Source organism: Necator americanus, chromosome X, assembly GCF_031761385.1.
Source record: "Necator americanus strain Aroian chromosome X, whole genome shotgun sequence".
Lineage (NCBI taxonomy): Eukaryota > Metazoa > Nematoda > Chromadorea > Rhabditida > Ancylostomatidae > Necator > Necator americanus.
Genome location: NC_087376.1, coordinates 22,111,436 through 22,138,296, shown reverse-complemented (window position 1 = coordinate 22,138,296; position 26,861 = coordinate 22,111,436). Strand labels below are relative to the sequence as shown.

At 42.2% G+C, this 26,861-nt stretch overlaps 5 protein-coding genes across 8 annotated transcripts in view; 2 read left to right on the top strand and 3 right to left on the bottom strand.

Moving 5' to 3' along the window:
* RB195_024756 (uncharacterized protein) overlaps positions 1–9,921 on the bottom strand; it is a gene marked incomplete at both ends in the record, with an annotated part of 29,643 nt that extends 19,722 nt beyond the window's left edge. For 2 of the 3 annotated variants that reach the window (XM_064212643.1, XM_064212644.1), the window contains 10 exons: positions 1,195–1,317; positions 1,847–1,970; positions 2,340–2,443; positions 2,502–2,606; positions 4,126–4,201; positions 4,278–4,411; positions 4,495–4,550; positions 4,601–4,626; positions 8,644–8,770; positions 9,504–9,921. In XM_064212643.1, the coding sequence (XP_064068522.1) occupies positions 1,195–1,317; positions 1,847–1,970; positions 2,340–2,443; positions 2,502–2,606; positions 4,126–4,201; positions 4,278–4,411; positions 4,495–4,550; positions 4,601–4,626; positions 8,644–8,770; positions 9,504–9,921 (1,293 nt within the window). The other variant, XM_064212641.1, reaches the window with a different exon arrangement.
* A 3,300-nt stretch (positions 9,922–13,221) lies between these two features.
* On the top strand, positions 13,222–13,684 carry RB195_024755 (uncharacterized protein; the record flags this gene model as incomplete). The annotated part of the gene is made up of 2 exons (XM_064212640.1): positions 13,222–13,318; positions 13,392–13,684. 2 exons carry the CDS (start codon positions 13,222–13,224, stop codon positions 13,682–13,684), a joined length of 390 nt encoding a protein of 129 aa, XP_064068521.1.
* A 755-nt stretch (positions 13,685–14,439) lies between these two features.
* Positions 14,440–20,317, top strand: RB195_024752 (uncharacterized protein; the record flags this gene model as incomplete). 2 transcript variants are annotated; one of them, XM_064212636.1, is made up of 4 exons in its annotated part: positions 14,440–14,627; positions 17,062–17,123; positions 17,402–17,535; positions 20,108–20,317. In XM_064212636.1, the coding sequence occupies 4 exons, from the start codon at positions 14,440–14,442 to the stop codon at positions 20,315–20,317; spliced, it is 594 nt and encodes a 197-aa protein (XP_064068517.1). The 2 variants fall into 2 exon arrangements, with proteins under 2 accessions (XP_064068517.1, XP_064068520.1); XM_064212637.1 differs by lacking the exons at positions 17,062–17,123; positions 17,402–17,535; positions 20,108–20,317 and adding exons at positions 14,758–14,859; positions 15,565–15,739.
* On the bottom strand, positions 16,139–16,822 carry RB195_024754 (uncharacterized protein; the record flags this gene model as incomplete). Its single annotated transcript, XM_064212639.1, has 2 exons — positions 16,139–16,477; positions 16,562–16,822. 2 exons carry the CDS (start codon positions 16,820–16,822, stop codon positions 16,139–16,141), a joined length of 600 nt encoding a protein of 199 aa, XP_064068519.1.
* Positions 16,966–17,265, bottom strand: RB195_024753 (uncharacterized protein; the record flags this gene model as incomplete). Its single annotated transcript, XM_064212638.1, has 1 exon — positions 16,966–17,265. The coding sequence occupies one exon, from the start codon at positions 17,263–17,265 to the stop codon at positions 16,966–16,968; it is 300 nt and encodes a 99-aa protein (XP_064068518.1).
* Positions 20,318–26,861: the final 6,544 nt, after the last annotated feature.

Here is a 26,861-nt window from a genome sequence, read left to right as displayed (position 1 = left end):
CAACCACGATAATTTCTTGAATTTCGCCAGAACACTTAATTTCGCAGGAAGACGAAAGGACACGGGTCTGCGTTTATTCGTCTTCTGGAGGAGAATGACCATGGGTACTCTATACCCCCCAGTCCCGGTCGAGCTGTATAACTTGCACACTTACATGGCGGCGTGTCTTTGGTAACAACTCTCCGTTCCGTTTCGTTGCGCTGAATTGCCGGGCATTGCTATTTGAGGGTACTCGGATCATTTATTATGTGTGGATAGGCAGTTCACGCGAAGCGCCACGTCTAGTGGGCTATGGAACAGTGATTGTTGGAGGTATGGATTCTGTGCGAACTTTTGCTGTTGGTCGAGAAGGTTGATAAGAGGTATGTTCAAGGATACAAGGTGGTGTAGTGTAGCGGTTACAGGTCCCGCTGCTTGTACGATCTATCGGAGGTTCAGATCCGCCCTAGGGCCAACCAAGCCTTTCCTCCCTCCAGGGTCGATAAACTGGTACCAGACTTGTCGGGGAGGACAGAAACACTGACTTGACTGCAGGCCCCCGCAAGAAATTGCATAGACCAGTTACACGTTCGTGAACCTCAAACGATTCTGAATTGAAGTGAGTGGTTTCGCTTCCCTAGCTGATTGATTAACGCCGGACACTTTATCTTTTTATTCTTTCATGTTCAAAGACGACACGTCTCGACGAAGACGCGGTCAATCGCGTTAGGTGATACTACCAGCCTGTTGATTAACTTATAAATGAAGTCAATTATCCACAAATTTTGTGAAGTGCAAACTTTTAGATGTCCAAGGATCTGTGCATCTTTCACTATGAAATCAAATTAATCTTGCTTTTACTTCCCTTCTAATTTTTAACCTCCTTCTCCTTTTAAGTCAATCCACACAGTTCTGTTTTTCCTCTTGACCTATCACCTACCACACTCTTTACGCCTTCTGGTTTTCTGGATATAACCGTCATTCATCTCTAAGTGATCTTACTAAATCAAACCAACCTAGTTCTCACTTCTGTCTACTGAACTAATTCGAAAGAAATCGCCATATTTACTTCAACTTCTTTGTGAGGGCAGAGGCAAAACGGACTAGTTCATCCATCATTGTTTAATTTTTATTGGTGCAGTAGCTTTGTGCTGTCCATCAAATATCATTTGTCACTGAAGATTTACTCTTCAAGATATGAGCGAGTGATTGTACCTGGAAGTAAGGCGTACTTCGTGCGCTTAACATATGCATATTAACTGAAGCGGCTCCAGCTGACTCTCCAAAAAGGGTAATTCTACTCGGATCTCCTCCAAATACGTCGATGTTTTTGTGTACCTAAAATTGCAGCGGTCACCAATAGAAGATAGTTTTCTAGACAGTTGCTCCATTATTCGCATGATTCACAAATGCTCGGATACCGTAAATAATGCTCATATTTCCAAGTTTTGCAAGTATTTACATGACGTCGCATTTCGACTCTTTAAATTAGTGTTATTTCCTAAAACGTTCTAGACACTCGTTCACCGACAAAAATGGACTCGATGCACTCCCGTAGGTGCAGACATGAGATCTTTGTAAACAAGGATTTTGTATTTTGATCTGCCCAAGGAAATAGGACATTCCAAAAAGGTGAAAAAAAAATCGTTTTCGTTTTTTTTTTCTTTTTGAACTTCATTTTCACCGTAACTGAGAATCCTACATAGTCTTCGATCTTATGATAAAAGACTCTATTTATATACTTATTAATGAAAACAGATTGCGTCCTATATGATCCTGTTCTTCTGTAGGGAGACAGTTCTACAGCTTACTCATTTAGGCCGTATTTCACGAAAAATAAGAAGAGGTATATTAAGTAAGGACAAACCCATTTCAGAGCAACCTGTTGATCCCAAAGTCCCATGTTACCGGGTGCCTCGCGTCTTCCCAAATACAAAAATCCCAACATTGATACGCGGTAGTTCATGGACACGAGAACGACATTTTCCTCTCTGAAAAAAACGATTAAGAATGCTTGATCATGCATTGTATTCAAAGACTAACTTCGGCCTAAAACGTAGCCCCTTTCATAATTTGAGTACAATTTTATGACACTCCATGACTTATTTGGTTTTTAGTTGCTGCACTTCAAGTAAGAGGAGTGAGAGCAAGAGCCCCAATTATGACGATATGTATGTGATAATCGAAGCTGTGATTATGAACTGATCGGTATTCTAGACCAAAAAAAAAAGAGAAAAAATATACGAGATAGAAGAATGATTCATGACCTTTAAGCGAGTTTATCATGCAGAGCTGCCCGAGACGTTGAAAAGTTTCTATCAAATCCGTTCAAAAGGGATTAGTGAGGTACATTTGCTTACACTGGAAGTATTCTGCCGTCGTACACATCTAACGTAGACGTTCCAGACCAAAATCCTCCTCCATACACCCAAACTAATACAGCAAGTCTCTTAGACTGGTCAATCTGCAAATATGCTTATTGAGCTAAAATCGATTATATCGGGGAAGTTAAAGTCACGTACTTTTCCTGGTACATAAATGTTCATGTAAAGACAGTCCTCAGACATCGGTGTATTCGCATTCCACATTGTTGATCCATAAAAATCACCAAAGTACGTGTCGAAACTCTAGAGACTTATGTTTTAAATTGAAAGACAGTAGATTTTGTGCCATTAGACTAGCGTGAAGTAATTTGCCGTAGCAATACTTCGCCTTGTTTTGCACATGGCACTGCCACAAAACCGAACTCTCCATAAATAAATTAATATCTATAAATAAATAAATTCCTATCTAGCATAAATTCTGAACCTTTTAAATCAAAGTTAGAAAAGACGACAGAGTACCAAAGATTAATACTAGGGAAATTGTTAATTGTTCTTCAAGGGCAGCATACCACGAATCTGACGTGGTGAGGGAATCCACGGGAAAAGCTGGAGATGGAGTTGCAGATTGCTGAACACAGCGTGGTTCTGCTCATCTTTCCCTATCGTCGTAAAAAAAAACGGGGTGGAGACGCCGGTTTCAAGAAGATTTCAAGTAGAACGCGTCACCCTCGTATACTCGCCGCAAATCCGCAAGTAAAACCAATGGACAGGCTACTGGGGAGACCGGAACGTGCACACAGAAGCACTGTTTGACGTCTCTTAGGAACTAAAGCGGCCCCCGCCGTTTTTTACGACGATTATGGAAAGATGGACAGAACCCCCTCGGATCCCGCAATCTACAACCCCGATTTCCAGCTTTTCCCGCGGATTTCCTCATCACGTCAGATTCGTGATATGCTGCCTTTAATAGAGAAATACCAATATGTGTTTCTGCTTATGATGTGGCGTGAGTGGTGAGTAAAAAGCATGGAATAATTCAATGGAATTGAAAATGGGAAACACTCAAATCAGAGTTACATGGTCCCAGCTTTGAAGACAGTATACAGACAATAATGAGCTAATTAGAATCAAACCAACTTTTTCTCAAATAGGACTACAGAGATGTTGGGGGCGCCCATTTGGTGGAGTTTAGTTTCCTGTGGAAAACATGAAGGGTTCTTAAACGTTAGTCTACTGACAACAAAACGTTAATGCTTCATTCTCTACACATCAACCCACTCCTAGTTGTGTCATGGGTGTTCTCGTAATTTTATCTCATTATGGAGTATTGTAAAGTTTAATTTGGGGTATCCGGTTTTTTTTTCTTGATAAAGTGATGAGCGGCTTCAGCAGGTACAATCTCAGAAAATGCCTTCCTGTTAACTGCTACCAGGCAGAAACCCTATTCGGTAATAGTCACTTTTAACGCTATGACCATTACTAGACTAGAAATGTATCCTTGTATTTATGCAGAGGGGCAATTATTTAAGGTTTTGAAACATGCATGCTTGAGAAGGCAATGTTGCACTACTAAATGTTGTGCAGCCTTGCTTGTTCACATCAATTACGTTTTCATGACTGTTCATAATGTTTACCTCAACATAGTAACAGCACTTTCTCATTACTTCAAATTATTGTCTGGTTCAGATATTTAGTAGTAAATCCTGCTTAACCGCGTCTTCCGTTCTAATCACTCCTCCACAAAATCATTAATATGGAAAACATCCTTACCAGAACTGCCCTTATCTTCTCGATTTGAATCAACCAAAAGTCTTCTAAGTACCTGAATGCAAGAGTTCGGCAGAATGGTGGCGTTCAACGGCGTTCTCCATGGATGTTTTGGCTTTGGCTTACGAAACCTGGGATCGTCAAGTTATGGATACGCAGTTTCAAGTTCCCTACATCTCTATCTACAATTGCCATTTCGAATAATACCTCAGGTTTCCTACTGGTGGTTCGGCAAAAGGAACTCCTAGAAATTGTGTAAGACGCTTTCCATTCGGTGAAAGCACTTCCTCTCCAAAGAGTGGAGAACCATCGTGTAGGTAAATCAAGTCCAAAGCCCATGACTGAAGTCCAAGAATAGGCAAAATAACACTGTCTGCGCAACATTCAGTAAAGTGTAAAGTAAAGTGTGCAACCGTCAACTTACTTGCAGTATTAATGCGCTCAAGTATAACGCACACTGCATATCAGTCTTGCCACCAACTAGAACACATAGCAACTCTCCACCAAAGTTCAGCTTGAAAGATGACTACCGGAAGTATTAGGGCTGAGAAATTTTCTGAAAATGTCTCTTTTCTATGAATCTCTATACTTAGTACTACGTAATAAAGAAGGGTGCGTATGCGTGTGCGTATGTAGACGAGTCGATTCTACTGCAACATAATCTGTCGAAAATACTCCATTTTCGTTAGGATTACTTTGTTGTTCTCTTTACCAGATTATATTACATTTGTGGAGAAGCACGAAACAGGAAGACTTGATATTTTCATTTGGCGTTGAAGTTGGGGGAGAGATTAAAAAGAGAGGATACAAGTAAGGCTGCATGTGAGTACAAAAATAGAAATACCACAAATTTTCTCATTCTTGCAGCTGTAGCGTTATTAGATCTCGTAAATCTGGAAATTTGAAAAGGGATTTTACACCTAATGTTGTATTTTTTGGATCGCTTGTTGTTTGTAATGCACGTTGCGCACGGGAGAAATCCAAAAAAGAATATATGAAAAAAAGGAATTCGACAGAATGTCTTTTTTTTTCTTCTCAAAGGAGAGAGATAATATTGGACTTCTTGATATACGGTCTCGAGAGCTGATACTAAACCCTCATCGGATGCATCTGTTGGCAAGACAAGAGTGGATTGATAATAAATAATTAAGAAAACGCACAAATGCAAACATGAATGCAAAACTGGTGAATTCCATACGTCAGTCCCTTCAGTCCTCTTCTGGAGTCAAAGAACGTCAAATGATGCTCAAACTTTGATTGAAAATAAAAAGTAGAGGAGAAGGCGGGGCTCCTTCATACACATTCCACCTTCCGCAGAATTTCGATAATTGCATTCTATCTTGTTTCTCATTAAGAAATGTCAAACATCTGCGGAAAGGCTGTCCAAGAACTGACGCCAAAGCTTCCCATTATTAATGTTTTTCATATTTTTCAGAGACATCAAACTTTCATACAACAGTGACACCAAATATACAAATGTGCAGAGATCTTCGTAGCAAATCTGGAACCACCATAATTGCCTTTTTCAACACAGAGACAGTGTTCTCCCAACCGAACTATTGAACAAAATGCACATTTGCGAGAATTTTTGTTTTTTGCACATATATAAGAAGCACAGGTACTGATGTGAAGAGGAAAGTGTACATAGGAAAACGCTCAGTATACCGTACCACAAAAAAAAATCTACAGTTTTAGTTCTTTACTCTGAGTTTTTCTAGTATTTGTAAAATTGTGATAGGCATATGTAAAAAATCAACAGCTGTCATATTTCCACCGTCAATATGGCAAAAAAGGTCAATATTAGCATAATTGCCTGAAGGCACTTTCCATTATCTATCTGCAGTCAAATATTTCCGCAGTTTTCGTTGCATTCGCAAACTCTAAGCGGTGCCTTGAGAACCAAATTCCGATCATTTCTATACTTCAGAAAAGAAAGAACTCGATGATTGCCTACGACAATGTTCCACATCTTCTTAGCCTTGTCTTGCTCTTCACCATCACTCAGTATAGCACTCATAAACGTGTTGCTTCGTCGCCTTGTTCAAATGTCACCTTGCAAGTTTGATCGCAAACTGTAACTAAAAACTTCATCTCTGCGAAGTACTGTGCAAGCAAGGGTAGTGAGTGGGTAGCTAGAGTGGTCATTAAGTATATAGATTCAGTTGCCAAAATTTGAGATACTGACAGGGTTAAGCGTGGTGAAGGGACGCGACCCTATCGAATTCGGCCTCCGACCCCTCGTTCCTCTTGTTCTAGAGCTCACTAGAATTTCGCCTGAATTTTACACAACAAGACTGGACCTTCAAAGCATAAGGGGTGGTGGGTTGGCAGGTCATTCTATTGCTACAGAAGGTAAGAAGTCCTTATGCGAGATCCTTTTCCAAGACCCAGAACGCTACGGTAGACAAACGAATACCAGGGTTTGGGTGACCAACTTAACCTCGAACGAAGGAATCCGTCAGGGACCCTGGGCGAATGGGAGGGGGACTTCAAGGGCAAGGGCTCACCAACTTTGCTATCCTTGAACGGCTTTCCACCACTAGGATAGAATAAGGAACAATTGTAGGAACGAATTTGAAAAGGAGCATATCAAGGCAGAATTCCAGCTAGCTAGTGTCATAATGAACAACAGAAGAAGAGGAACTAAAACTGTGAGCAAAAAACACATATCAACCTAATGCTTATTGTGGTCGCTTGTTAGAGAAGGAACTTACTCCATTTCTCTGAAACAATGAGATTTTAGGCCTCGCTCATACCTAGAATAGGTAGGACATTTAATTTGGATAATCTGCTTTTGAATTTTCGAGTTCGGACTAGACATAACTTCAGCTGGAAGTAGATTAATCCAACGCGCAACTCTGCAGGAAAAGAAGTTAAACATAGTTGAGAAGATTGTGTACTACTTTTTGAGCAGAACCAAGATTGTTATTGATCTTTATTCTGGCTAACGTTTCGGCGTCGTCGCCTTCTTCAGAGCCTGGAAAAATCAAGGACACGTGTAATCTACTCTCTCTCAAACGCCTTGTCATCCCACAAGATATGACTTAGCAGACAGACTATTCAAAGGCAGCGTCAGAAAAGCAGACCACCATAGCGCTCACCTTGATAGTCACAAAATCGTGATGTTAGCGGAACACCAGTTGTTAGAGTTGGGCTGCTAGTAGTAACTAGTAACGGTGCCCCCGCCTCTGACCCCGTAAGTCAAAACCCGCAAAAGTCTTGATATGGCGCTAGTTCGTTGGTCACAGCGATGCATTCTTCTTCACGATTCATGATTGGACTTTTGGCCGTGATATAAAACGCTTTCAATGTTTTTCGCTCAATAATGTTTCACTCGCATGCTAAGATCGTGACAGCTATCTTGAAAAGGGTGTTGTCATGACACTGTCTGCGATGTGCACCTAAATGGGATGTTTTTGATTTTACGAGTCCGTCTAGGTACTCCTTGATGCGGGTACATAGTAGTCTTCCTGTTTCGCCAATGTACTCTACCCCACATAATTGACAGGCGATTAGATAGATAACCTTCGATACTACGCAATCACCCTGCCTCCAATTCGGACAAACGAGAGTTAGGAAGAGTTTTCGTCTGAGTTTAGGAAAGTGCAAATTGAAGTTTCCGGTTCTCCCGCCTGTTGGTCGGAAAATCCAATACTTGCCTTACTTAGCTTAACTTCCACTTGTAAGATCCGAAAACCCAAAACTAAATCGTTGACTACTCATCTGTACTTCAGGCTTTTCAATTTCAGCGCGTTAAGTCGACTTTCATAGGAAGAAAGTGTTTCAGGGTAACCCGGATCGGAAAGCATCTATAATAAACCAGCCTAGTGAAAATTTGTTGTATTTTTTCTAACTTTTTGATATCCTCCTTCAAGATTGGATTCCAGACTGGCGTGGAGTATTCTAGATGGCACAATGTATGTCTTGTAAAGAAATATTAGTAAATCAGGGTTCTTAACGTGCGCGTTCCTCATTGATATAAAAATAGACGACAGCGCTTTTTTAGTGACTAAGTCAAAATGAGTGGAGAAGTCGAACGATTTATCAATTATTACCCCAAGGTCTCGAACTTGCTCTTGATATTGAATAGTTGTTGGATTGCAAACATAGGGAAGCTGAGGAGCCTCGCCGAAATGCAACGCTTCTGTTCTGGAAATATTTAAAGGTAGATCCCATTTTCTTGACCATGACCATTCGTTGGTGCTGGGGAAACCGTGTTGTGGGCGAAAGTTTGCTCATTAGGTTGATAAAAATAGGAAAAATATTTTGATGTTGTCCACGAACATTTGAACTTTCATGTCAGGATGGGTTTTCAAATAGCAGGAAAGGTCAGCATTGTACGCAAGGAAAAGGAGCGGCAAGAGTGCACTGCCTTGCGGAATGCCGGTTTGCAATGCATAACGCTTGGAGCAACTGCTATGGACCTCTACAGTTGTGTCGTTCTTGAAGATACGATTTCAACCAATTGAGCAACTGTCCGCGAACTCCATAGTTTTCGAGTTTGAAGAGAAGCTTTTTGTGGTTTACCATGTCAAACGCTTTAGATAGGTCGAATAATATTACATCAACTGACTTCCCTTTGTTTACTTCTGTCATCCAATCATAGACCGAATCAGACAATAATAGCAAAGTAGTGGAGGATCTAGATTGGAAGCCGTGTTGCTCGAAAGGAAGCCTCTTTCCAAATGTTAGGAACTTCACTGAAGACAAGCGACGCATTAAAAATATGATCAAGAGGAAGACACAAAACATCTGCACATTTTTGGTAAACTATCTGGGGAATGCCATCGTTGGGACACGAAAACGAAGGATTTAAACGTTTCAAAACGGTAAGGACTTTATTTGGATAAATGGCAAAGTCGAAGGACCTTTGAGAAGCCTGAATGGCAGAGGAATCAGTAGTTGGCAAAGGAAGATTATGACAGCTTTCATCCAGTTTCAATGAGTAGTTAGAAGCAAAGAATTCAGCAAGTGCGTTAGCTATTTCGAGATCGGTTCTGATCAAATCTTCATTGTCAGTCCTCAGCAGGCAGTTTTTGTGCTTGTTTAATTCTTTAAGCGAAAAAGTTATGAAATTTTTTCATACATGTTTTCGACAAACGTCGCTCACGATATGCAAGCTATTTTTTTCATGCGATAGTCAAGATCAGAAAAAATTTTTGTATAGAGAGCGTTGTTCAAAGGGTTATCAAGTTGATAGAAGTGTCGATTCTCTTGATCGAATAGATTTTGCAAATGCAAAGGATAAGTAGGTGGTTGGTGGAGGCGAGGAGAAGAGGGAAAAAAGTGCTATTTGCTTGCTATGCTGCGTGCATAAAACAAAATAAATTTTGTCTTAAGGAGAGGTCTACGCTGGATTACAAGTTTTGCGTCATTGGTTTGCGGGGAAGGTCGGTGATGTGAGTGAGAGCATCTTTGTAACCACCCACTCACGTGTAGATGACCGTTCATTTCTTAGACGAGCCTCGTGCCTCAACTCATAATCCCGTTTTCGTTCTTCCGCCGTCATGCTTTTACGTACAAATATGTTCGAAAGACTTGTGCGGCGTTGGAGGTGCGATCTTGACAGAGCCTTAGTCCAGTGGGAACGAGAAGGGAGTACAACTTTAACAAGACGTGGCTTGTTACCGTTGAGCTTTCCCAACCTATAAGCTACTTTGGGCAGGCAGTCAACTTCAAGCGCGTCTAGGACATTGGCGATTTTTTCTTCGAGGCCCCTCTGTCTTTCTATCAAAGATCTATCAGCGGCCAATTCCGCTAAACCAGTGATCACAATACTGCGGCTCCTCTTTTCAGCTTCAACTCCATCAGCCACTTCTTGTGTGATTTTTGTTTTCAAGGCAGGAACCATCTTCTCAATGAAAGGATCAGAGTTTCTTTCCAAAATAATTCCATGTGTTTCGAGAAAGAAAAGTAGAAAGTTAAAGAACAAATGACAGATGAGAAATTCGGTGGCTGACTGAAGCAAAGAAACACCAGTTAGCAGATGAAGCAAATTTGCCGAAATGTTTTCGAAATATGAATGAAATATAAAATACTTCAGTTTTTGTTCTATTCTATTTTTATTCTAAAATCTATGAAATATCCTCTAATACTAATTAAGGCATGTAATACATATATATGTAAAATGTATATGTAATACATATGTATGTAAAAAAAGGAGAGTCGCGTCCATAGGTCGAATTCCAGAGAAACGACGAAAAAGACCAGGAAAATCAATATTTTGTTCAGTAAAATATGACAATGGGGCGGTGCAGGTTCGACACTCTGCTGAGTCAAATTTTTACAAAAGAGTTTGAAACTTGAAACTACTGCTGAAGATGAGGAATTCAATTATACGTAGTGTTCAGCAGTATAAAACTGGTTTTAATAGACTTCAATGACCAAAAACACCCAGATTCTGTGCACATCATTAAGTCTGGGAGATCGCAAGTATCTTCGTGATAAGAGGACCAAAACAGATATTTCAGGTACTTTTTCAGAGAGAAAGGACTTTTTTTGAATCTATCCCATCTAAATTTTGAGAGAACCAGACGGTCCAGAAGGGAGAAATTTTGCGCATAGGGGTTTTCTTAGACCCCCCATCCGAATATATGAGTGAGTTTTTTTTTAAACGCTTTGCTATTTTTCTGGAATGGGCAAATATTCCAAAATCCCGATATTAAATAACTCAGAATAACTTAGTGCGAAGCATGACATCTTTAATTGCTTTGTAGCCGAGAATTTCTCCTCTATCAAACGTTCTCCAGTTCGCAATGTCTTTAAAAATTTCTGATTGAAGAAAGATGAGAAAATGTAATTTTTCCCATCTTTGTCTGATCTATATTTCGGAAAGACTAGCGGGGGGCATTCAATATTATTTATGGTAATATTTTATAATGTATGCAATTATCTAATTCTATTGTAATATTTTGTTATATTATTCTTCATTCACTTCTACCCAGTGCAGCGCACCCTTATGGGAAAATCCTCTGGCACGCTTGATCCTGGGTACCTATCTCAAAGTGTCTATGGCAATTCGCGTTGTACGAACGACAGCGTTTCGTTGCGATTCCTGATAAAGTGATAAAATGCTTGATAAACGCTTGTAAGAGCTTTTCACTGGAATTGTAAGAATACGTCAATGCGCAAAATACAATCCTATTAATTTTGTAAAGGATTCGAATTTCCGAACCTTCGGAGTACTGAAAAACCCGAGTATTATTTTGCCTTTTGTCTGCATTTAAACAAATAAGTTATGATTAACTCGACATTTTACCATCCACTCAACCATCTGAAAGGTTGTCGCTGTTGAAATCTATGAGAATGCGAAGATGGGACTCCAATAACATTTCGATCTGCTTAGAAATGGTCATGTCCTGCGCAGGGAGGTGTGGCCGTCCGACACATGCGTACGGAAGGATATTGCGTTCAGAAGGAAAAGAAGAAAATTTTATCGACGCAGTCAGTTTAAGTGGTAACCCTCCTTCTAGACTCTAGATAACCGCGTAAGCAAGGGAACTCAGCAGCGCCGCCGTCCAGTTCTTACCATCTTCAAGATACGGTTCCAGAAGGGAAACCTCCTCCTTAACTGAAAGTCGGAAGGCCAGGTCTAAAAAACGAAGAGTACAGAAAGCAAAAAGAAAAAACTAACGTTCGCCTATTATTGTTTAAGTTTGCACCAGGAAAAGCGCTGCTAGTAATTTCCAAACTTTATGGACCTTGCAAAAAAAAGGAATTCCTTTGCATGACAGAAGTGGCAGCTATGATGAAAGCAACGTGTTCGTGATATTGTTTGCGATGAACTCCGAGAGGGGTCTCTGCGCTCGACTTTTTATATTATATAGATGTTCTTTCATCTGAACACAAACTGGTCGCCCGGCTTCGCCTATGTACTGGTTCCCACGTGTTAGGCACTGTACTTGTAATAACCCAAACCAGAAACTATGCAGTTTCCTTCCTTGCCGAATGGACATACTACGAAATTTGGAGTTAGGCAGAAGCAACCTTAAATTTTATTACAAATTAAATTGTTCCTAGATGTTAAGGTGAGGTGCAACTCTCAGCTAGTAGTCAGATCGCACCCTCCAAAACTACTTTGTACTCTATACTGACTACATCGTCAGATATTAAAGGCATCACCCCACGAATTTGAGGTGGTACGGATTTCAGGTGGAGTATTCGTATACGGAATAGTAGATTATGGAGAAGGGGTGATTCCGTCCATTTCTTCCTAATTGCCGTAAAAAAACGGCCCGGAAGATACGGCTTCATTCGTTTTGGCGCACCATTTTGTACAGGAGGTTCGACTGGAGCGCGCCAATCTTGTGCCGCGCCGCATCTTCTGGGCCGTTTTTTTACGGCAATTAGCAAAAAATGAACGGAATCACCTCCATCTCCGTAGACTTCCATCCCGTATACGAATACTCCACCTGAAATCTGTACCACCTCACATTCGTCGGGTGATGCCTTCAACCTTTTTACGCCAAATGCAAAGGTTTGCTACGTCTCAGGTGTTCATCCGTGGCCGTTTTGATAAAAGTGGGATGCAGTGCGCCAAACGGACAGTTTTTACTCACTTACTCTTCTACCTCATGTTTATCATACACTACATTTTGTACAAAAAAAAAATGTCATTTTGTCCATCTTAAACGGATTTCCTCTGCTGCTTTCCCCTTTTCCTTCATCATCTTTTTTCTCGTCTTTCCACCACCACATTACAAACACACGTTTGCAATAACCTTTCTCTTACGACTCTTCTTACGACACTTATGCTTGCCAGTCTTCGACGTGGGAATCTACGAGCTGTATAACCTGCATTGTTATATGGCGAGAGATTTCCATACATTGCAAAAAGGTGCTGTCGTCCAGCACATAGCCAAAGCCCATAACCTAAAAGATTATCTGCCTGAAGGGAGTAAGGAATCATCGGCAACAACAACGTTGTGTCACGCTGAACTGCCAAACACTGTCGAGTGAACTCCAACAAACTACCATGTTCAGGATTTTACCGTATTTCTGTGTGCCGTTTGCTGCACTGTGTGCGACAGCTGTGAGGAACGACTATAACAACCTGGTGAAAGAATTTGGCTCAGCGTCGCCTAGATGCGCCTTTGTACGACTACGGGATCGCAGTGAATTCAAAGTCTGAGCCTTAAGTGCTCACGTACCCATGAAAACCGCTGAAGACTACAACAGGGACGCGTTTTATGATGAACTCAATATCTCAAATGTTGATATCCAAGACACCAAGCGAGCATGCGGCAGTTGTCGGTATTGATGCGAATGCAAAGATGAGACTTTAATAACAATCCGATGTGCTAGGAAAATGGTACTATCCAGCGAAGCGCACGTCGGATAACGATGACCGCCCAGCTCTTCTCAGCTTAAAGATAGGGTTCCTGAAAGGAAGTCGAGCAGTTCAACCTCAACCGAAGATCGAAATGGCAGGTCTGAAAGATGAAGAATGCAGAACGAAATTCCGCCAACGTGTGTATATTCATGTATTAGCACGAACCAGGAAGAAGCTAAGAGATGCGGAATCCTTCACAAAGTGCACCCAGGACGTGGCAAATGAAACGCTGCCTGGTCTATTGCCGCGGGAGAAGTTTCCCTTTGAACCTGCGAAAACATAATCCACGTCTAATTCTCTATGCGCTGCTCGCAGCACTGGTGATTTGAGCCAGGGAGAACGTCTAAGAAAGAAGTTTCATCGCCATTCGCGGAAGGACCGGGACAACGAATGGACGTCAAGAGCGAAGGAGTTTAAAGGGCGTGGGAGGACAAGAATCCACGGAAAGCTTATGCCTCATTGAAGCAGTATAGCGGCTAAATGAAAAGATGTTCTCCAGTACTCAACACTGATATTGGAGTGGCTGTCGGTGAAGCAACATTTCCTACTTGAATAGACCAATTCAAGACCTCGGTGAACCGGCAAGCGCCATCAGCTCCTTAACCCGTGCACGTTCATAAACTGACACATATGGTTACGAGGAACCACGGACCGAGTGGGAGGTTCTAGTATGCACCCAAAAGACGAAAAATGAAAAATCTGGGAAAAAATGGAAACGGCGGATTAGCGCTGAAATGTTGAAATATCTTCCTTCGTCTGGGTTTCGTGAGATGACAAAGATCATCCGTTCAATATGTATAGACGAAAGAATAAGAAGTTACCCGTCACAGACCCTAGAAAACATCAATGAGTCTTTTTGCTGTTTGTTATATAAGGTTTTTGTAAGATTATCGTGGACCGATTTATTAAACTACGGTGAAACATCGTGAAGAAACAACGCGTAACGAGCAAGCTCGATTCTGTCCTCTCCAGTCTACGATTGACTAGGTGTTCATCGATAGGAGAGCGCTCGAAATCTGACAGCGCCATTAGAAGCCAATGCAATTAGTCTTTCAGAACTTTGAAGCCGCTTTCGACCCTCCTCATCGAGGCCGTCTTCACAACGCGCTGCGCACCGATGGAGTACCAGGAAAGTTTGTTCGCTTGATTGTTGACATGCTAACAACAGTTCGGACACAAGCCGGATGTACAACACCGTTTGAGGTGGTAAAAGGAGCTAGACGAGGGTCAGTGGCAGAACTCCTCCTTTTCAATTTTGCTATCGACAACATCATGCGGAGAACGACATCGTCTTAGCGCCGTCATGTTGCCCTTTGACAGATCTCGAGTACGCCGTCGATGTTCTTTTATTCGCAGAAAGCAGTACGAAACTCCAGCATGTTGTAAACCTTGCACCCTTGCATCAAAGCTGGCTGCAGCCTATGGACTACGTCTACGCCCTAATAAATGCAAACAGATGTGGGTTTCTGCAAGACCTCGAACGGGAATCAGATTGAACTGACAACCAAGTAAATCGTAGACGAGTTCTGCGATTCGGATTGCACGCTGATGAGCGACGGCAGCTGCGAGGGTGATATTAAGCAGAAACGCGCTTGCACCATTTCTGCACTTAACTCCTGAATGGAATGCCTGCAGTCGAGCCACATCACCAATGAAGTCAGGCCGTGAGTGTAGTTATTCGCAATTCGCCCCATCATGATCTACGGATCGGAGACTTGGGCAGCATCGTCTACGATGATGGAGAGGCTTGTTCGCACGGAGAGGAAGCTGCTTAGACGTCTATTTGGCTACCTTTGGCCTTGGGTATGCCAAAACGAAGAGGTTTACGCGTCGATGTGGTGTACCCGCGGATGACCCGGGAAGGTATCAACATCTTGCACCGCCAACAAAATTGGCCACAAAAAAAACATTTTCGCTTGTTTAGTTATATATAAAGGAGGCCGGCAGATCTCCTTATTCAACTATTTTCAAAGAGGGTGTCAGGTACAAGGTAGAAGAGCTCACCTGTCCAAAGACGGAAATTCTGGATTGAGGTGGTCATAGAAGACCTGAGGACACTGATCATAGAAGACCTGAGGATACTGAGGTGTGGATAAGCAGTTCAGGGAAGACGTGAGTTTTCACAGGACATAGAATACCGACGAATGGATTGATTCTGTGCAGGCTCTCGGAGAAGATCGAGAAAGTTGGGCAAAGCTATGTTCGAGGATGGCACACCTCGGCGAAGATGCCGATAATCGCGTCAGGCGATGACATCTGCTCGCCGATTATCACCTGCATCACCTATGCTCCACTGCACCTACGTTGTTCATCGATCTGCTCGAGCGAGCACCAGTAATACTTCCATTTGTTCCGATCGCGCGCAAGTGTTGTCCAGTGGCATCTCTTCTCGCAAGGAGCTCAAAGAGCGTCGTACTTTTCTTTTAAAGACTTCGTGAAGAGGTCTGACCATGGGGTCGGCGGTCCTCCTGCGGTGTGTTTGATGTCGCGTGGTATCCAGTCGCTTATGGCTGTGGTCCAACGGTTGTCGTTAAAGCGCGTCACGTGTCCGGCCCACCTAACTTTGCTTTCCTTGGCATATACCGTAGCGTCTCTCTTCTTCGATCGGTGACGTAAGAGTGAAGTTCGAATCTTTTCTTCCACTTGCGTAAAACGGGTTACTCCTAGCATTACATTTTTCAATTCCGCGTTCTATGACGCTGATCGCATTTTCCTCCTGCTTGCGAAGTGCCCACCTTTATAAAGCGTAGGTCAAGGCAGAAAGTACGGTGGTGTCAAAAAGGTGGGCACGGAGCCGAGTGTTCCTGGTCTTCTTCACTACATCCTCGATGCTCTTGTACGCTCCCCAAGCCGCTCGTTTCCTTCTGCCCTGCTCGAGAGTCAGGCCGTTCATCATGTTAATTTCCCGACCTAGATATACATAGCTGGAGCACTCGGATATGTTCTTTCCGTTGAGCGAGAATGGGGCATCACAAACCAATCCGTTCCTCATAAACATAGTCTTGCCTATGTTCAGCTGAAGACCGATCTTATTACACGTTTCATTAAATCCGGCCAGCATACCACCTGGTTGATGCTTGAAGTTATAGGAACGATCATGAGCGAGACGAAGATGGTGTAAATACCGGCCCTCAACCTTCACTCCCGTGTCATTTCATACCAATACTCGCATCGCGTTCTTGAGAATGCCACTGAATATTTTGGGTGAAATTGCGTCACCCTGACGAAGCCCTCTCTTCACGTCGATTATGACATCAGTGTAGAATGGGGAAATTTTAGTAGTGGATTTGCTATACAATTCACGAAGTATCTTTATGTATGGAGTACGGACGCCTTGGTTGTCCAATGCCTCAATGACTGCTTCGGTCTCAATTGTATCAAAGGGTTTCTTTAAATCGATGAAAGTGAGACACAGCGGCATCTTGTACTCTCGTGATACTTCTATGAGCTTTGAAACCGTGTGTGTGTGGTCAATCGTACTGAACCCTTTTCAAAACCTTGCTTGCTCCCATGGCTGTCCTTCATCTAATGTTCATTTTATCCTGTTTAGGGTGAGCTTGTAGATTACAGACAGTAACCAGATTGGACGACAGTTGCCGATGTCTCGTGGGTCTCCCCTCTTATAAAACAGCAGGGTCTTGCTGGTTTTCCATTGTTTAGGAACTTTGCATTCCGAAAGATATCGAGTGAAGAGCTTCGCCAGTGTGTGATGAGGACTGGCGGTAGGTACTTCAAATGCTCAGGCTTGATTCTGTCGAGACCGGGTGAAGTACGATTCTTCAGCAACATGATGGCATGTCGGACTTCGGAGGGAAGAGCGTTTGGAATGACATGTCCATCTTCCCTCAGATAGCGAGGGGCCATTGGACGTGGCTGTCAAAGAGATCTGAGTAGAAGTTGTAAATTACCTTTTCCATCCCCCTTATCGATGCTGTGGTTGTTCCATCTGGTGTCCGGAGAGCAGTCATTGTTGTTGTTAGATCTAACTCTGTATGTTCAGTCCACAACAGCACCATTGTTAACAACAACAGTGCACAAAGTTCATTTCGTGTTTCTGTGATCGGATATGTACTCATCTCAACTGATGCGCTCTCCGTTTTGGATCTCGGCCCTAGTCTCGCACCTGTGCAATCAGTAAGTCCGGAGGTATCACGCAAGATTGTGGACGGCCTCCAATTGGATCATGATAGGTTGCCACTGAGAGCAAGAGCGAAGACCAGAAAATGAATAGCTGAGCGAGCATCTTTACCCTCTGTACCTTTCCCACGTATGCTGTATAAGCCACCAGACCCCAACCCCGCGGTAGACAACAAATTTTGAGTGTTTGCAACATCAGTATACTCCGTTTTGGAGCGGTTTTTACAATATTTACGTGTTTTTACAATAACAATATCCCTGTCTGAATAGGTTATGGGCTGAAATAGCGGGAACAGCAGGACTTCCTAAAAACCTGATTACGCGTCTCAAGAATGACTTACTTGCATGCTCAGTCCTATACTCTAATTAAAACCCACAAACTCACTGAAAACGGCTTCGTTTCGAGGTGACTTTAAAGTGAGACCTATCATAAGTGGTCTTGGGAGCCCCGCAGACAGAAATTCCCGGGCACTCAACATAATCCTAAATCAGCTGCTCAAATATGTCTCTGCCCACCTAAGCAACTCAAGCAGCTTCCTTAAACAATTTCGCAGCACCTCGTTTGAACGTGGGTGTGTATTAGAGTCTTTTGACGTTACATCACTCTATACGAACGTCTCCAACGATGTCACGATGCAGGCTGTTCGAGAACTGCTCACGCAGATCCTGGCTTCATTGAACATGTACGGACTCACCATTAGGCAAATAATGACACCGATAAATGAGTGCTTGAATTGCTCTATTCTTCGATGGTCGGGACAGATCTACCGACAACTTAGAGGCCTACCTATGGGTCAGAGGCTGGCGCCCATTCTTGTCATTGTTTTCATGTCCAAGATCGAAAAACCTATAATAGACCGCAAGCCACTGCTATATTGTCGTTACATAGATGATTGCTGCGTCGTCTGCCCAACACAGGCAGAATTAAACACGTGCTTCAGTCTTCTCAACCAGCAGCGTCCGCACATTCAGTTCACAAGGGAGAAGCAATTAGAAAACTGGTTGGCTTTCTTGAATGTGCACATTTACTCGTGTAATTGGATATGGAAGACTAGGTGATATCGAAAACCCAGTAGTAAAACATCTTAATTCACTATCTTTCAGCGCATCCCAGCAAAATGAAAAAATCTGCTATAGGCAACATGTACAGGACGGCGGCAAGAGTTTCATCGAGTAGCCAGGAAAAAACATGGTCTGTAAATCTAGCCCATAAAATGGCAATGTCCAGTGGGTAACCAGCTGAGGACTGTGTTGCTCGACAAGCACAACCTTCTCGATCCAACGTAGTGGATGGCCCAGAAAAGATTTCGCTCTGTTTGCCTTACATATCTGATGACATGATCAGAGTGGTACGGAGCTGTCTGCGAAAAGCGGATCTTCAGAACGACGTGAGGGTTGTGGAAATACCACCAGCAAACCTCAAGCGTCAGCTGGTGCGTAATCGTGCGTATGACCGACTCTGCACAACTCCCGCTGCATGATTTGCCTGTATGGCAGAGACGCTGATTGCAGGGTTTCAGGAGTGGTGTATCGTATCACGTGCAGGTTGTGCGGTGTGTGAGGAATATAGAGGAAACGGGACGCCCACTGTGTGTTCGGGTCAAGGAGCATCTTAATGAACTCGCGAAATCTAAACTCTCCACCGGCTCGGAGCACAGTAGAGCCATCAAAACTCCGAGGTAGAGGTAGAGGTTACTATACTATCGTTCGAGTCCGAGATCATAGGACGCAGAACACTAGAGGCATTTTGGATCACCGCCAAATGTTCAAAAATGAACAGTAAGGATGAGTACATTGCGATCACAAACGAACTAGCTCCATATCAAAATCCGTGCGGGTTTTGATCTACGGGGCGGGTCATCAGGTCCCTTGTGACTCGTAGTTGTGGTACGCGGTGGTCCGTGGCGTTACAAAGTCTAGCTAATGAGGTAAGCACTAGCCAATGTGTTGGTGTTTGAATTTGCCAACCATTTGAATGTTTTCTGTACGTGATAAGGCGCTTGAGAGGATAAATCACTAATGGCTTCGATTTTTCCAGGCTCTGACGAAGGCAAAAACGCCGAAGCGTTAGCTTTTAATAAACATCAATACCAATCTTGGCCACAGCTCAAGAAAATCAATAAAAAAGACTATTGGATACTCGAAATGCAAGGTCCCAAGGCGATTAGCTGGTCGAGAAGGACTCGATGAAACCCAAAGAAATGCCACAGAGACCTCTGCAAATATAATATCACGCTATCGGCTTTGCTGAGCGAGATTCGCACTTCTTTTCGTCGTGAGATATAAATCGTAGAAAAGAGTTTCTACATGAAGATTATTCGATTGTCAACTCCTGCTCAAACCCGGTCATCACCAGTGATTAAACCCCAAGGATTCTCGCTCCTAAAGTGCGTGTCGCTATTAAACCCATGAAACCTCGTTCCCCTCCCGACGTGATTTTATAACAGCTTTAACGAGATTTTATAACAACCTTATTTTATAACAGAGATTTTTTGTTCTTCGGGTTTAATGTATTCTAGCGGCATACATGACATTCTATATCCAGTAAGACTGTACTGGACCTTTGAAGGTAGCGTCCGATATGCTTACTAAACGTCTTATACAAAGTATTCATCAAAATCATCCTCATGTGCATATGAAGGAAGCTGGACCTTGGGAACAAGTGGTGCTAGTGGTCGGTAGCACCATAATGCAGACACAATTTGAAACCGTTGCTGAAGCCATAGATTTTCCTCCTCTTTTCCCCCAACAATCATCACAAAATGAGATTTTAACATAAAATGACATAATCATCGAGCTCGTGAAGATACCGTTTATCATCAGATCATACCCACACACACACACACGCACGCACGCACGCACACACACACACTTGACAGACTAAGTTCGTTAAGTCTTGTCACCAAATCTCACTTTTTCTGCTTTGTTTTTTTACTCAATCAATAGAAATTAATCAATAATATAATAACAATCACTAATTACAACGGTGTCCCACCAAATGGGCGGGTCAGCGATCCCTTTCTCACTGAACGGGGGAGACTGGGAGTCGAAGAAGTCGCTGACCGCCCGTTCGACTTCTTCAAACTTGGTAAGGATTCTCGAAGGATTCAAGAATATCGGAGTCTTCGACAGTGTGGAGCTTCGAATTCGGTGTCTCCGGTTGCGAAACGAGCGAACCAGCCCTTGACAGTGCTGATGGTAGTGGTGCCTTCGCTCAATCTGCTGCTGATATTGCGGGCTGCTGCCGTAGCTCCAATGCCGCCACGCCATTCATAGGAGATGGTAGCTAGAAGTTGCTGGTATTATATGCCTTTTGTGGAAAAACTTCAAGAATGTTCTACAATTATAACACGGTGCAACATGTGTTCCGCCCAAAAATGGAAAGTTCTGGAAATTTCGAAAAATGGGTGACAAGACTTTCTGTCCAGCCTAACATATGTACACATTATATATATATGCATATATAATTTCAATTATTATTATTATTATTATTATTATTATTATTATTATTATTATTATTATTATTATTATATGTATATATGTATATATGTATATATGTATACATTATATATATATATATATATATATATATATAATCCATCTCCCATAAATAAAGACTGCGCGCGTGTAGAACCGGAAGATGCTCTGCTAAACGAAGCTTGACGACACAACGTGTATGTATGTCCTCAGCGGCAAGCGCGCAAGTTGTTGACATATTCCGAAACTGGATCAAAACCATGGGACTAAATTTTGTGGCTCTTTACAGTGATGCTTTATGAAGAAGCCATTGAAAACTTGTACTCGTTCGAAAAAATGCTATCAGAGAGGGTATCTACTATGTCAAAGAATTGTAAAGCGCCAGAATTCGGCATGGGTGGATGCCATGATCTGCCTACCTTAAAATCTAACAAAAACTAATCTAAAATCAATTGGGCAACTGGATATTCGTAGAAACGACTTTAATATGTCGTAAAGTTTTATACTGATATGCATAGCATGCATTGCAACAACTTTGTATGAACGTGTGTGTGCGTAAACGTATCTCGTACAAACTTTTCTTTCTGCTGCTTGGGTGGTGGGCAGGAGGAAAATTGGACGGCAGTCGTTGGTCTGCCAGTAGCGTCGAGGTCATCTGCGTAATTTCGACCGCAACAAAACTAGTTGGAGAGCACTCACGACCACATGGGATCACCCAGCCCCCTCCCCCTCTCCAACGCGGCCAATGTCGTTCACAAACGGGACCACAGAGCATCAAAATAAAAGAGCAAAATCTAGCGCACTCTTGCTTGACAATGTTTACACAAAGAGCATTCGAATAAACAAACACTCGTGCAGCTGGCACATCTGCTGGACAAAGAGTATTTGAGCACGATCAGATTGGAAGAGTAGTGTTGTGCCGAGTCCCAAATTCAGACAAAGAAGTGTGGACAGTATATAAGCAGCCCAACACTGTTTATTCCTCATTCAGAGCATTCGCGTATATCGAGTCTCCTAGCATTCCATTAGCATTATATTTGCCCATTTCACTTCATGCCCAAGTTTCATGTGTTGCCTTATCTTCGTCGTTACTCTATATTCACTTATGTAAACTACGTGTTTATGTTCGTTAGTACTGTATCTGTTTGATTTAATAAAGTATATTTACCTAAGTTTAAAGTATACTTGCGTAGCTGAAAATCCAGTGAACTACCACTAATTCTCTCGGTGCATCGGGAATCACGAACAACCGAGAGTAGAAGTTAAGAAAAAGATCTAATTCAAAAACACCAACAAGGAGGGAGGAGAGCATCAAAATATTATAGCCCATGCTCATCGCTAGCTTCACTCTTGAATTTTCTTATGTCGCCTCAAGTTAAATCTTAGGAAAAAAAGGTTCCTCCTGCATTTCACGCATCCTCTTCGCTTTATATCGGTCCACGCTATCCTATACTTCTGAGCATTATTAGCTGAAGACTTTACCCTCGACAATTCGACCAAGCTGAGAAAGAAATGGCAACATCAGCGGAAACAGGAAAATTGGAATTCCTAACAGGAAAATTGGAAAACCTAGTCAAAAGGGTTTTGACTAGGCATTCCAATTCATTAACGCAACTTTTGACAAAGCTTGCAAAATTAGGAAGCAACGTCAATCTAGAGGATAAAGAAGCATTCAGTGCAGCTTCAACTCAAGTCCAGAATCCTATTGTGAAAATTAAAATTCTTCAAGCAACCTTTGAAGGTGCATTACATGCATTTACAGACACAGTGGATGAAATATCGGAACCCTTCACCAAAGAAGAAGAGGATAAAGTTTTCGAATATATCACTAATGCTAGGAAACTAATTTCCAAAACCACCAACCTGTTTCTCACGTTGGAAATTACCAGGCTAACCTAGCATCTCATAGCCCTACATCTTCAACATCTTCAATATCTCATCATTAGAAAGTCCAGCAGCCATGACTAAACTCCTACTCCAAGGCACGATAGCAATACTGGAGTTCAACGGTAGAACCTGGCAGTGGGATAGCTTTTGGGAGTTACTCAACGCAACAGAACATTCCCTATCGCTTTCAAATTTGCAAAAATTCAACTATCATTTGAAAATATTAAAGGGAGAAGCGTTCGTTTTCAAATCACTTCTGAAGACCATCAATTAGCAGTAAAACATTTGAAGGAAAGACACGGCAATGTTCAGAATATAATCACTGGATTACATCGTCAGCTAGAGTATTGGAGCGCCAGAAGTCTACAACTGAGGAACCAAAGGAAACTGCATCATCACCTATCGGCCATTACCACAAAACTCGAAAGCAAAGGCAATTTTCCTAGTAGTACATGACAGCTATCAAGGATTCTTTCTAAATATGCAGAGAGAATTCAACGCGGCACGCTTCAAGAAAAGGTCTCTCTGCCCCAAGGAGACATTCAAGAAACTTATGACAGAACTTATGACGTCATAAAACGCGAAGAAGAAATCGAACTGCAATTGCCAAAAAAGATAGACCTTTTATAACATTTAACCAAAGCTACGAAGAAACTAGAGTTTCAAACCAGAGAGCCGTCCTTTTTTGTTTCTACTGAGATAGCAAAGACCACTGGTCCACAGGATGCACAAAAAATACAACACCTAAAGCACGACTAGAACACTCAAGAAAGGCAAACCGCTGCATTGGGTGCGGATCAAAGTCGCATATTTATCCCGACTTCAAAAGAAAGGGCTGTATCAATTGTGGGAGGAAGCATCATACGTCAACATGCTTCAAGACTACTGGCGTTAAGCCTCCTCAGCACGGTCCTGATTCAAGTCCAAAAAAAAGGAAAGGAAGAAGCCTTCACATGCACGGCAGAACTTCTCCACGTGCGAGGAGCAAAGCACACATGTTATGGAACGCTCAATACCCAATCTTACAATGATGAGAGTAGAGGATACCTCAAACAAAACCCGACAAGGAGACACATTCCTTTTAACAGGAACTTTTGAGGCACTGCATCCAAGGACTCAAGAGCTAATTATGCTTCGGATACTCTTAGATACAGGGGCAGATCGAAGCTTTAGTGATGTTAAACTAAGGAACCTAAACTACTTAAATAATTGTTTTCTTTAATAGAGCCGGACACGAGGTTGTTATAATGCGGTTTCTTTGTTGGACTTTCTTTGTTGGGCGGATAAGGCGTTTGATCGGATTAATCACTTTCGATTTCGCCCTTTCAGACTCTGAAGAAGGCAATATCGCCAAAACGTTAGCCACGAATAAAGGATTATAACAACCTCGTGTCCGGCTCTATTAAAGAAAACAATTTGAAGCATCAACATGCCGAGGTTTATCGAAAGTCGCACATGGAGACTAAACTACTTAGTCAAGCCACCGTTATTATGAAACCGCAAACCTTTGGAGCGGATACCGGAAATGAAATTTACCAAGACAAGTTTGAGTGTATGGGACTCTGGAGGAAAGCAATACAAAATTCCCTCAAGCAACCTTAAAGAAAGAAGACTTACCATTTATTCATCAACAACGATAAAACTAAGTACTCCATGCGAGAAAATCACTACACCTCCAGAAATATTGGCTACGATCAACTCTGTAACTTTATCAAGTTTCAAACACCACATTTTACTCTCCCTTCTGGACTCATCCTCGTACCCAGGATAGGACCCGTAGGATATATGATTTCTGGATAACGTATAAATGCTTAAAAGTAGCATGGAAATCAACTCCACTCGTCAGTACATTACATGGAATCTCATGACTATGAAAATTTATGGGAGCGTCACTAGAACATTCATTCTCGTGTAGAAAAGGAGTTCTGCAGTCCTGAGAAGGAAGAAGAAGCTAATATAAACGCACAAGAACTGAACACACCACAACAGATCGCTTTTCAAATCTGTGCCCTAAAATACTTGGAATTTATTGGGATTCTATAATCGACAACTTCTAGTTATCAATTAACCTGCCTACGACAGAATTTGTCAGCCAAAGAAGCGTTCCTCAACAGATTGCTTCCATCTATGACCCACTAGGACTGTTCATACCACTCCTGCTCAAAGCAAAATTTTTAACTAGTTCCATGGAAGGAGCAGTAGCAAGAGATAAACGCCATAACTATCGGAGCACGACTTACCCACAGTACCTTCTTAAAATTGAAGTCTTTAGTAAGCATGAATAGGGTCGTTTTCCTAATCGACTCGGAAATCTTAAATTGGCTTGGAAGGTTCTTTGCATAGCCATAAAACAAGATCATACGTCAGAAGTCCTATCCGGGAAATACGCAATATTGTTCACTCACTAGAGAGTATGGAAGTATTAGCGGAAGCGTATAGAAGTTGCCTAGATGACAAAAAGTGGAAGACATTGAAACACGAGGAGCTCCTAATCAAGAACTCGTGTCTCACGTGTGATGGGATAGTTATCCCCTTGAAAAAATTCTCAATGACGGATTCACATCCACTCTTTTTTCCGTTCCTGCAGATTCGGAATTACAGAACGACGACATTCTACCAACTGTAGAAGCGAATGCTGTAAAAACACGCAACGACTGGTAAAGTAGACGAAGTCTTTGGTCTGATGAGATATAACACTAAACAAGGTCACTGAAGTTCTTAGCTTACGTGATAAATTTTTTGAGAAGCATTACATCTCGCAGTGTTGAGAAGCATTACATCGAATCGTGTAGTGTTCGAATCCGCCCTATTGCTCACCAAGGCTTTAATATTCCAAGGGTCGATAAATTGGTACCAGACTTGTCTGGGAGGACAAAGAGACGCTGACTTGACACTGGGCTAGCCACCGCAAGTCATTGCATAGGTTAGTTACATGTTCCTAAACTTCAAAAGATTCTGAATTGAAGTGGAAGTGAACTGGGGGGGGGGGGGGAGCACATTCCAAGCTGCCTGATTAACGCCAGACACTTTATCCTTTATTACATCTCGTCTAAAAAGCCCATTGCAGGAAAAACTCCGAGATTTTTTACCCTGCCTAGTTCAACAAGTAGGGGATAAACACCTCACCGACATATTCGAAGCACATAGCATACTTGTCAGAAACCAATTACCAACTCAATCCTCTGTACAAAAAACAGTTGTCAAAAAACATAAACCTTAAAGAAGAGGAAAACCACTTGTTTAGAGTACTTCTACTACGATACGGACGTCTTAATAAATCCAATTTGAAGTTATTTATGGCAAAAAAAACTGTATTCTTAATGTTCCCAATACCGAGCTGTGTCGTCTTATATTCTCGAAGCACACGGACCGTACCACTAAAGTACAAGACACACAATAGGCGAGGTTCGACAATAGTACTGGTTTCCATGGCTTCGAGAGCAAGTAAAGAAATCCATGCGGTCCTGTGCCGCCCTTCAAAAAATGTACAATCTACCCCATAAATATCCTGAAATGGCCTATTTTCCATCAAGAAGAGTAACGAAAACACGCCTGTTTTAGGATATAGGACTGGACTAGGTCGGCCCTATAAGCGTTCGTAATGACTATAAAGAACGTACAAACGTTTATGGGTGCATATTTACATGCTGCGTAACTCGCCTTATCCATGTTGAAATAGTATCCGACGAAACCACTGAGTCTTCTACGCATTTCGTCGACTCGTAGCTCGTAAAGGGAAACCACACCTATCTGTTGTAATGCACCAACCTTTATAGTGTAAAGCGAGATCTTGAACGACTCTCTTGGCGGAACTTTGACCAATGAAGACCTAACTCGTAGTATGAGCAATCAGATGATTGAATGGCAGCATAACACTCCTTATTCACCTTGGAAAGGCGGCTTCTTCGAGTGTCTTATAGAATCAATCAAACAAGCCCTATTTAAGGCAATTTAACAAC